This window comes from Filicampus tigris, chromosome 9 (genome assembly GCF_054856515.1).
Source record: "Filicampus tigris isolate MCC_2025a chromosome 9, RoL_Ftig_1.0, whole genome shotgun sequence".
Classification (NCBI taxonomy): Eukaryota; Metazoa; Chordata; class Actinopteri; order Syngnathiformes; family Syngnathidae; genus Filicampus; species Filicampus tigris.
The window spans coordinates 22,542,810-22,554,825 of NC_141225.1; the positions used below are offsets into that span (position 1 = coordinate 22,542,810).

General features: G+C 42.3%; 1 protein-coding gene across 4 annotated transcripts in view; it reads right to left on the bottom strand.

Moving 5' to 3' along the window:
* Positions 1-5,344: 5,344 nt before the first annotated feature.
* The window catches only part of cdh4 (cadherin 4, type 1, R-cadherin (retinal)), a 230,048-nt gene continuing 223,376 nt past the window's right edge, over positions 5,345-12,016 (bottom strand). For all 4 annotated transcript variants that reach the window (XM_086040754.1, XM_086040753.1, XM_086040755.1 and 1 more), the window contains 5 exons: positions 10,771-11,007; positions 9,555-9,788; positions 9,153-9,292; positions 7,395-7,559; positions 5,345-6,801 (listed from right to left, as the gene is read on the bottom strand). In XM_086040754.1, coding sequence (XP_085896880.1) covers positions 6,595-6,801; positions 7,395-7,559; positions 9,153-9,292; positions 9,555-9,788; positions 10,771-11,007 — 983 coding nt within the window. In that variant the 3' untranslated portion in view covers positions 5,345-6,594. The remainder of the gene's footprint in view (positions 6,802-7,394; positions 7,560-9,152; positions 9,293-9,554; positions 9,789-10,770; positions 11,008-12,016) is intronic.

Here is a 12,016-nt window from a genome sequence, read left to right on the forward strand (position 1 = left end):
TCGGTGAGTCCTAAAATAGCTTTGGCGTCAGCACGCAATCATCGAGCAGAGCCGATCCATCGCGCACGGAAAGGTCCCTTCGTTGAACAGCAGCCACACACAAGTGTTGACGCATCCAGCATCACAACCACCGGCAGCTTGTGGAGTTGTTAGGCTTGGACCGGTCCCAAGACCCAAAACCCAAGAGACTCAGCAAAAAGTAGCACGTGGACATGTTTAAAGAGAACTTTATTTACAACACACACATAAAGATGAGGCACTGGCTGCATGCCAGCATCCAGATCTCAGCCTACATACTGTTCATTGTTGATTCAACTCAGCGTTACTTTCTTCTGTGCTCATCTCGTCCCGGAGAAACCAAGTGTGCCCCCGCTAAGATCTTCAAATACGCTCCCCGTAAAGCGGATCAATGTCCAAATGACTTTTTGACCGACATGATTATCACTTTAAGGCAGTGGATCGGTGCATCAACATGAAGTCGACATGTTGAGTCTATACAAACATACAACATGGTTCCCATTTTATCATCACTGGGCATCTTCTCATGTATTGCAACCACATTAGATACGACCGTTTGCAAAAATCTGCTTTCACTTTGCAAAACAATCATCAACATTTTTCCGATTTCTCGATTGGTTGTTACAGACCAAGCCTGTAACCGAATCCTAATTCATTTGACGTTTGATGTCCTGTTTTTGAATAAAGGGATGGACGTTTGAAAATGCTTTGATTCATTGATTGATAGGCAAAATCATCGACAGATTAATCACGATTAAAAGAATAGTTGCAGTCCTTCTTACAATCTACATTCCAATATTTGTTCCACAAAATTGTATGAATTTATTTCTAACGGTTGGATTCTCTTCATTTCATACGAGCGCATGTTTATGTGCTCTCATCTGCCCAGGGCCGACATAAATTCAGCTATATTGTATTTTTTTCTTGAACCAATTACATTTGAAACAGGTCCTCACAAGACCCGATCGCGATGACGTCAACATTTTTTCGTCCACTGACTGGTTACAGCAAAACTTGTTGCAGTCAACGGACTCGCAAAATACATCTGCATTGGATTATTTTTGTCATGCTAATAGACAAATATTGATTTTGAACTGCTCCCCGTGCTACAGTTGTGTGCTGCTGTGTTGCATTTCTGTGTTATTCCAACATGACAGTGGTGGAATTAAAAGGGAAGTCAACCCAAACATATTTTTTCAAGAATATGTTATAACAAGGCATTCTGATAACAATTGCGTTTGTGGAATAAGAGTTAGTCCACCCGTTTTTAGCCATCTCTGTGGGCGGCCATTTTGTCAGCTTCAGAAAACAGGTCAGCCGTGATTGGTCGTTACCTGAGCCCTGAGCAGTTGTGATGTCATTTTCAGTCGACAGAAGTGACAAAATGGCCGCCCCCGGAGATGGCTAAAAAACGGGTGGATTTTACTGCTTAACTCATATTCCATAAACACGATATTAATCAGATTGCCGTGTTTCAACTTGTGGGCCTGCTGCGAACATATTTTTGAGAAAAAAATGTGTTTGGGTGGATTCAGTCGGGTAAATCCGCAGTGAAGGCCCAGGTTTCGAACGCATTGTAAACTGGCCAAATGTTGAAGTCAAGCTAATTTTTGATTGTTGAAAGTCTATCTCTTGGCTGCAAATGACACAAGAAGACTGCAAGATGTTTCCCTTTAAAGTTATTTGTATCACAAATATTACTAGACAATGTTGAGGAAACACAATCTTTTGCGCAACCGCAAAGGATCACCATGACTTCTGGCAGAACCATAGTAATACAATTCGAATCAATGTTTTACTCGGAACGTGGGTATGAATACATTTGGACATTGAACCCTTTGTGACGATCTATGAAAGAGAAACTTTACTCGGTATGATAAACTACAATCAACTACCAAACTCTACACCACCGCAAACTATCTCCGCAACAATAAACACGGTTTGGACAAGCAAGTGGACGTCGTGAACAATAAACTTGGTTCACTTCTCCTGCGTCTGTGCACAGTGACGATGAAATGACAAGATTTATTTTCAATATAGCCTAGAGCAAATTTCCGATGATGTACATCGGCCCTGCTCTTAAATCTCCCTGCCTTGGTCCCTCCCTCTGCTGACCCTCTTCGATCCTACTAATCACTTCTCCGCATGGTCTACCTGCAGATTGCCACCACCTCATTTTTCTCCCTAGCTCAGTTGCCATGCTTGCTCTCTGGATGTCTCATTAAAGGCGCTCTATCTAATGAGATTACGCCTTGGGGATTAATGGTGTGGCTAATTGATAGACACGCTGCCAGAGAGGATTTAAATCCCTTTAAATCCCCAGTGGGGTTTTTGGCACTTCAGATGACTAATTGAAATCACAGGAATGGACACAAATATAGTTCTTGACCCCCGCGCACACTGCTATGCCACTGCTTCTGCTCGGATCCAATAGTAAACCTCATTTGTGGGTGATTCATTCGGAAAATAAAGAGACGGTTTACCGCAAAAGGGGTCGAGATTATGAGTGACAATACATTTGCTGTACTATATGACAAAGACACATTACTCATCATGGATATGTTCATATTCTGAATAATTTCATTTTTGATTTTCTATTTGACCAATTATCAAATTTATGGATGTATTTTTTTTCAACCTGCATGTTGAGATCAAGTCTGAAATTATTAAATGGTCCATGCGTGGCTTTTACAGTAATCAAACTTTGTTTTAAAGTGGAAATCAACGCAAACACATTTTTTTCAAGAATATTTTCCCAGCAGGCCCACTGGTTGAAACACGGCATTCTGATTAGTATTGCGTTTGTGGAATATGAGTTAAGCAGCAAAATCCACCCCTTTTTAGCCATCTCAGGGGGGAAGCCATTTTGTCACTTGTGTCGACTGAAAATAACATCACAACTGCTCAGGTAACGCCTTACTATACATGGTCGTCTCATTTCCTATCAAACGATGCCTTTGCGGTAGCATTCAACATGATGCTAACACTTTGGGTCTGTTATAACAGCTTGTCAGCAAGATGACCATAGTTGAGTGGTTAGAGCAGATGACTATGACATGGATGACCAGGGTTTGAGTCTAGTCTGAGACAGCTTTAAGCTGAACTTCTTGTTTGTTTCATATTTTTACATTTAATATTGTTTGATATAATGAATTATGATACACACTGTCGACATCTCAGTCTTTTTTTTTTTTTTTTTGGAAAAAACGCCTTAGTATACATGGCCGTTTTTTTACACAAGAAACGCCTTACTATACATGGTCGTTTTTTTAAAAAAAAAAAGCCTTACTATATATGGTCGTTTTTTTTTCTCCACAAAAACACCTTAACATGGTCGTTTTTTTTGTTTTTTTTCTTTTGAAAAGCCTTACGAAACATGGTCGTTTTTTAAAGAAAAAGCCTTACTATATATGGTCGGGGTTTTTTTCCCACAAAAAAAACCCTTAATATACATGGTCGTTTAAAAAAAAAGGAGAGAAAAAAAAGGTATTTTTTTGGGACAAAAAAACGCCTTACGAAACACGGTCATTTCCTATCAAACAATGCCTTTGAAGGATGTGTTAGCATTCAATATGATGCTAAGGTGACCATAGTTGAGTGGTTAGAGCAGATGACTGTGACATGGATGACTAGGGTTTGATTCCAGCCTTAGACAGTTTTCAGCGGGACTTCTTATTAGTCTCATATTTTTAAATGTGAAAAAAAGAGACTAATTGACCGAATATTGTTTGATATCATGAATCATGATACACACTGTCGACATCTCAGTCATTTTATTTATTTATTTATTTTTTTTATTTTTTACCCAAAAGCGCCTTACTGTACGTGGCCGTTTTTTACACAAAGAACGCCTTACTATACATGGTCGTTAAAAAAAAAAAGCCTTACTATATATGGTCGTTTTTTTTTCTCCACTAAAAACACCTTAATATACATGGTCGTTTAAAAAAACACAAAAAAAAAACGCCTTACGAAACATGGTCGTTTTGGAAAAAAAAAAAAAAAAAAAAAAAAAAAAAGCCTTACTACATATGGTAGTTTTTTTCCATGAAAAAAATGCCTGAATATCCATGGTCGTTTAAAAAAAAAAAAAAAAAAAAAAAAAACCCTTACTATATATGGTCGTTTTTTATCTCACAAAAAACGCCTTAATATACATGGTCGTTAAAAAAAACAAAAAAAAACGCCTTACTATACATGGTCATTTTTTTTCCACAAAAAACGCCTTACGAAACACGGTCGTCTCTTTCTTATCAAACAATGCCTTTGAATGATGCGTTCACATTCAACATGATGCTAACACTTTGGGTCTGTTATAACAGCTTGTCAGCAAGATGACCATAGTTGAGTGGTTAGAGCAGATGACTGTGAAATGGATGACCAGGGTTTGAGTCTAGTCTGAGACAGCTTTAAGCTGAACTTCTTGTTCGTTTCTTATTTTTACATTGAATATTGTTTGATATAATGACTTATGATTACACACTGTGGACATCTCAAAGTCATTTTTTTTGGGCTAAAAAACGCCTTACTATCCATGGCCGTTTTTTTTCACAAAAAACGCCTTTCTATACATGGTTGTTTTTTTCCCCAAAAACGCCTTACTATAAATGCTCTTTTTTTTTTTTTTTTCTTCCAAAAAATGGCTAACTATAGTGGTCTTTTTTTTCACAAAAACACCTTACCTTACATGGTCATTTTTTTTTTCGCAAAAAATGCCTTACTATACCTAGTCGTTTTTTTTTTCTCACAAAAATTGCCTTACTATACATGGTAATTTTTTTTCTATCTATTGTTGTCGTTGTATCTATTGCATTTCACTAGTGTGTATTTTATTTGTGTTTATGAGCAACAAAAATTTCACTAATGTGTATGAAAGCGTTTCACTAGCGTGTATGAGTGCATTTCACTTGTGTTTATGAGCAACATAAATTTCACTAGTGTCTATGAAAGCATTTCAGTAGTAAGTGTGAGAGCTATTCCTGAATTATGTCCCTAACGGCCCCTCGTACATATTCAGCCTACATTTTGAATCGAATTGTTCAGTGAATGCACAAATGAAAGTTTCAGTACCTCCAACAAGGTTAAGAACCACAAATGAATGATCCACAGGCATGGCTCATGAAAGTTTCTTGTCCCAAAGTGAAGGGGAAATGTTTGTTTTGTATTAAAAAAGGAGTTATTTGTAACATGCAAAAATTGAAAATAACAGCAACGATTTTATAAGCCAGCATTTCCAATCATTCAACAGAAAACCAATGCAAAAAGCGACTTTAACCTTAGGCAAGCAAAGAAAAAAATTGTAGCAAATGTCATCGACACTTCAAAATTATGTACATTACAGTAATTTTTATTTCCTCAGTGTCTTTATACAGAGTATATTTATACAGTTTCCGTTGACTATTTTCACATTCTCACCACATACTAACAAGTGATTTGAAGAAAACTTGGGGGAGAAAAAAAACAACTCATGCAGCTTTCAATACTGTTGTTGGACTGTAAAAAACGGGAATGTTAAAGGTGTCAATAATGTTGCAGAACTTGTCAGAGGCCTTGATTCCGAGTCTTTTAGGGTCCCCACTTTCTTCAGATCATGCCAACAGAAGCTTTACACTGTGGAGAAAGCAGCACAACAACCATACAGGGCAGGCAAGCATCTCAACATCAAGGCTCCCTAAATCCATGAGTCCACAGAGGGAAGGCAGGCATTCTCCACCAATTTACAAATCCCGAATGAGTATAAAAATGATGTCACACAATAGCAGTTAGTCCCTGTATTTGTGTCAACGGGGGATGTTTGTGACAGAGAAGCTGAACAGGTCCTTGGAGAAGAAGTTTGTCCTCACTAATTTAGGGCCATGTTTCACGCGAGAGTGTGCCCTGGTTGTGCCTCCTGGAGGGGAGGGGAGGGGGGGGGGGGGGGGGGGGGGGTTGACAGGCAAGGTTGGTTTGAGGGCCGAAGGGGGAGGCGATGACACAAAAGACCTTCCCTGTACTGCATGAATGGCAACCGATCCTGAGATAGCAGGAGTCTGATACAAAAAATCACACCACAAAAGGCACTTTATAAAATGACAGTGCTTCTGTTCTAAGGAAATTCAAGTTGAGAGAGTCACAGGGCATCTCCCCGGAAACATTCTCTTCAGCGTGAGACTAAAGCAAGACATGGGCATCTTTTAAACAATCATTCAAAGCTTAAGTTCAGGAAGTGCGCCTCTCACTACCGCCTTGATTTGTCCCCGGAGAGTTCGGGGTCCAGCACGGTGAGAGAACAACAACAACAACAAAAAAAAAAAAAACAAAAAAAAAAGAACAATACCCGACAAGTTTGCCATTGAAAAGTATAAAGCCAGAATACAGTTGCAGTGGAATTCATATTTCCAGACGTCCAGTGTACATATACAGCCCATGTAAGGGTCCGCTCCTCACATGAGCCTGGGTCATATCCCGGGCGTCCACCCGTGCTCTCCAGGGGCGTCCGTCCAAATGCCCCAGCTCTCTTGACTTCTGGCGCCGCCGGAAAGAACCCCGCCGCCTTCCCGCAAGCCGTCCCTGCCCTCCCCATCCCTTCCTTGGCTCTCATTCATCGTCCCCTCCCCCGTAGAGGTCCGCCAGCTTCTTGAAGCGAGGGCCCCAGTCGTTGAGGTAGTCGTAGTCCTGGTCGCCTGAACTGGTGGAGTTGAGCGAGCTGACCGATCCGGCAGTTGAACCGTTGCCCTCGTAGTCAAACACCAGCAGGGAGTCGTAGGGGGGCGCCGTAGGGTCGTTGTCCGCTGCCCGAAGACCCTGGCGACACAACGATAAGAGATTTATTGAGCAAGGGTATGACGGTTTTTTTCAACCGGCCAATTGCCAGAAATTCCTGAGTAAAGCACAAAATAGTTTGAGGTGAATTATCATCCATTTAACCTGAACACTACAGCAATCATTTTATTGAAATGTATTTGGAACATGTCCTTATTTGGTGTGCTTGATTAGTGATGGCAAAATGAAGCCTCAAAATTGCTTCATGAACCAGTATTTTTTGACTCCTCGAGATGGCGCTCTCTGTTCAACATTGGGCTGAAAGAACATTGACTTGCCGTTGCTGCAACCCATTTATTTAAACCAACAGTGCCATCGAGAGGAGTCGAAAAATACAACTGGTCCATGAAGCATATTTGAAGCTTCGTTTTCCCATCAGTTCTTGTCATCTTGACACAGCCCCAAAACGGTATGTAAAATCGCTTTTGATAAATGTGTCACATTTATTGTCACTATTTTCCACTAATGGGTTTTGAATGCATAGTGGGACACAGCATAGTTGTCTATGATCATGCATTTATGGTTTTGAAAAAAAAAAAAAACACACACACACAAAAATCTATTGCCAGTCGTACATCATGAATGAAATCGCCAATATCTCCAGGGTGGGGCAGACTGGGTCTGACGGGATACTGCGACTCGGGGATGACAGGCCTCTCATCCACTCTGCGTACTCCCACCGGCTTATTGATGATGTGGTCCAAAGACTCTGGCTGCTGGAGCTGGCTCAGGTCATAGTCCTGGATAAAGACCATGGAGAGAAATGCAATACTTGCATAAAACTGCTTCACAAAGTCCGTCCCGTGCAGTACGGGGCCCGTAACAAGGAGAAAAGTGATGAGCAATCTTTGCCGTGTCCCAAGAAAGGAAACGGAAAAAAAAAAAATCCAGACGGCAGTATCAAGTGAAGTGGGATCGCTGATGTTGTATAATCATATTTATGGTGGACGTGGGACTTAACAGTTACGCAGATCTTTCTCCACGATAATTTACACCACTTTAAAATGGAGTAATTGTGAGAAGAATTGAACTTTTGGACTATGATAGTTCAGAATGCCTAAAGCGGAAGTCAACCCAAACATAGTTTTTTGGAAGAATATGTTCTAAGCAGGCCCACTCGTTGAAATACGGCATTCTGATAAATATTGCCTTTGCGGAATATGAGTTGAGCAGCAAAATCCACCTGTTTTTAGCTATCTTTGGGGGCGGCCATTTTGTCACTTCTGTCGACTGAAAATGACATCACAACTGCTCAGGGCTCAAGTAACGACCAATCATGGCTCACCTGTTTTCTGAAGTTGAGCCATGATTGGTTGTTATCATCTGTGATGTCATATTTAGTCGACAGAAGTGACAAAATGGCCGCCCCCATAGATGGCTAAAAACGGGTGAATTAACTCTTATTCCACAAACGCAATATTTATCCTCGTTTCAACTAGTGGGCCTGCATAGAACATATTGTTGAAAAAAATATGTTTGGGTTGACTTTCGCTTTAAGGATTTGATTAAACCACCACCTAATGTAAAGTTTATGCCACAGCGGGTTGGTCATTACCAAAATCTTTTTTTTTCTTGGGTGGAAAAAGGTTAATACAAAGAACGTGAGTATGAAGAAGCTCTTAAACTAAAATGCCCCAAAGCGCGACATGATGGCGGACGTCTCCGAGACAAATACTGCAGTCTCAACGCTCAAATACATTTGCTCAGTTCTTTTGCATGAACGGCAAACATTGCTTGTCGCAAGCATACGCCCACACGCTCTCGAGAGGCAAATGCTGTTGCACTCAATCGGTTGCTATTTTTATCTTAATTATTCTGAAGCGCTTGCTTTTTTTTTTCTCATTCATATTCACCATTTGGTTTCTGACGGGCTAAATGTCAAAAAATTCGATATCACAGTCATTCGCTGAGATCTGGTTTTGAAGTTGACCATTAGCACACACGACACTAGCGGCTAAAGCGGCGGTGCAGCTTGCAACCCGACCGACAGAAAATATACACTCCCCATCGCAGCCATTGTTTCCGCTCTCCTGGAAAGACTATCTGCACGACAAAGAAGAAGTAAAATTCATGACCGGCGGCCTATATTTTACCCGGGAAAGCAAATTTATCCTGCTATGAGAAAAGCATTTTTCTGCTCCGCACAAAGTAAACATGCAGTCTCGCTGACCTCAATTTGCCAAGTCTTGTTCAGTCGTACACCACCAGGGAGTTATTCTCCCGCTTCTATTCGGGAAGTTAATGGGAGTTTTGTGTTCATCATGTCAAAGTTGCCCGTGTCTGATAACAGCCTTTTCTGATTTGGTCCGCTGGTGAATGCATTTGCGACATACCTGATCCTCCTCCCCTCCCCCTTCCTCGTCATATTTGAGGATATTGTCTCTGACGTCGTCTTCGGGGTCGATCAGCAGCGGCTTTGCCTGCTTCTCCTTCTCTCTGCGCTTCATCCACACCACAAACAAGAGAACCATGCCTACGAGGAAGAGGCAGCCAAAGGTCAGTGGGCGCACGCAAACACCAAACCTTCTCAACTGTGCGTCAGAAATCTAAAAACGGCACGTACGATCAAGGCGAAAGCTCGTGATGTCACTAACGCGCCTTTGGAAATTCAAACTGAGTCAAAACAGTTGAGTCGACGCGCAGTGCACGACTGAAATCAAAAATGCTCTTGTTTTGCGGACGGCAAGGAGGCGAACAGAATTGCTCGGGTTCCTAAAGATACATGTCGGACTTACTGAGTAGTACAATTATACAGATGAGTATGGCGATGATGGCTCCCGTGCCGAGGCCGGCGGCCGCCACGGCCCCCGTGGCGCTGCAGTCGCCGTTGTCGTCGCAGGGGCAGACTTTGATTCTGATCAAGGAGCGGTTGGACAGTTGAGGGTTGCCAGAGTCGGACACGGTGATGGGAATCTCGTACACGCCGGCCTCCAAGTAGGGAATCCTCAACCTCAGCTGAGCGTGGTCACCTGGAGAGAGTAGGTCAAGCGAACGTCACTGTGGGGACATCGTTACGTGCGTTTCGTCATTATGACTACACCACATGCGATATGAGCAGCAAGCGCACGCCTGACTTATTTTTTCCTCATCGCATTCGGGGTATGGATACCTTTAAAGGAGAAGTCTACCCCCCAAATTATTTACAATAATATGTTCTATGCGGGCTCACTAGTCTTAAACACTACGTAAAATCCACCCGTTTTTGTCCGTGTCAGGGGCGGCCATTTTGCTGTGGACTGAAAATGACATCACAGTTGCTCAGGGCTCAACAACCAAGCATGGCTGAGCTTCAGAAAACAGGTGAGGCCTGATTGGTCATTACCTGATCCCTGAGCTACTGTGATGTCATTTTCAGTCGACAGAAGTGACAAAATGGCCGCCCCCAAAGACGGCTAAAAACAGGTGGACTTTGCTACTTAACTTCTATTCCCCAAACACATTATTAATCAGAATGCCATGCTTAGACTAATGCAGGAGCATTGAACACATCATTGCAAATTATCTTTGGGAGTCGACTTCCACTTTTAAGACTTAACAGCAATACAACTTTCAGCACGTATGAGTCAGTCAACATGGAGACGTTGAGTCCCGGGGGGAGAAGAATTCAAGTACGTGATCGGATTTACCCTCAAGGCAAACTGTTGTGATACATCCATCTGGGTGGATTAGTTGACAGATGGGTTACTCGGGGGACAAGGAGATGTGAATAGATCTCATTTGTCACAAATGATAGATCATACGCCAACACTGGATGCAACCTGTATCTCTCACTCTGAGACATTTTGCTCAAGTTGTTCTCGGGGAGCTCAAAGCAAGTGAGGGCGCAATTGATTTCGCTTCCTATATTTATGAATCCTCGTGTTGAGTTGGTCAAAAATAATCGGTTAGCGCCTCCTAATTTCCACATCCCAGTGGTGCAATCTATTAAGACAATGCGGAGCACGCTATTACCGCTGAGTCTGGTAATGGTCCAATTGCGGCGCAAACTGGGTGGAAAGGAAGGTAGCTCGAAACCAAATGGCCCCACATTGGGGTCAGAATCAGCGTCGGAAGCGGTGATATTTATCCTGGAGTTGGGGCGTGCCCGCTGACACACTTGGGCCTCCTGGGGTATCAACACTGGCGGATTGTCGTTCACATCGATCAGGAAGATCTGGAGGGTTCCCGTCCCGCTGGCTTGAGGCGAACCTGGAGGGCGGACAGAGGAAAGAGGAAAGAGGGGAGGGCAACTTGATCAAACGAGGCGCAGGGGAAAAAAAAACACGCGAGCAGGGGCTGAGCTATGTGGAGACGAGGGGCGAGGCAGCGGGAGGTGAGATTAAGATGCATGCGGACGGCACAAAAAAAAAAAAACGCGAGAGAAGAGTTTGAGGCAGTCCGGCAATGGTGCTGTTATCAATACGAAGCACTGCAAGCGGACACAAACGACGGCTCGGAACATAAGTGCTGAGAAGAGCAGCAGAAGGATTATCTTGGGAGACACATTCTTGCGGAGAGTTTTGTGTATTAATACAAAAAAAAAAAAAAAAAAAAAAAACACTTCTAGAATGGAACCTCTAAAGTCAAACGCCCCAAGGTCATACAAGTTGGAATTGGACAATTTCCCTTGAAGATTATACCATGGACAAAAAGGTTTGGATCGCTAGGTTTTACAAGAGCAAAAAAAAAAAATCAAAAATAATACATAAAAAAAAAAAAAAAAGCTACAATAGTGTCGACTTCGACACATCCTAAAGGTTGAGGTCTGGGCTGTCAAGATCTTCCACTTCAAATTCATCCAAGAATCCCTTGATGGCCCTCGCTGTGCACGTGTGTGTGTGTGTGTGGGGGGGGGGGGGGGGGTCTGGGGGCGCTTATGCCAAATTCATGAACATAGAACAGAAGACAGCGTTAATCAAAGTGTTTCCACAAAGCTGGAAGCAGAGAATCGTCCAAAAGGATCTGATCAAAAAGAAGCAGCCCACAATGCAGGCATTTTTTTTTTTTTTTCAGAAATACCTGGGCAAAGTTCACTTTTGGCCGCAGGTATTTGGATGTATCTAAAAATGTGTTATTGCAAGCCTTCAACTGTCCGACTACAAAAAACATGAACGGACTCTGCCAGATTAAAGTCAGTAGCTGGTGCCTTTGCCTTTCTCTTATTAATACGGAGGAGAATTGAAACCTGCTTTCCTCCCCGTCATTAAGGCAATCCGTT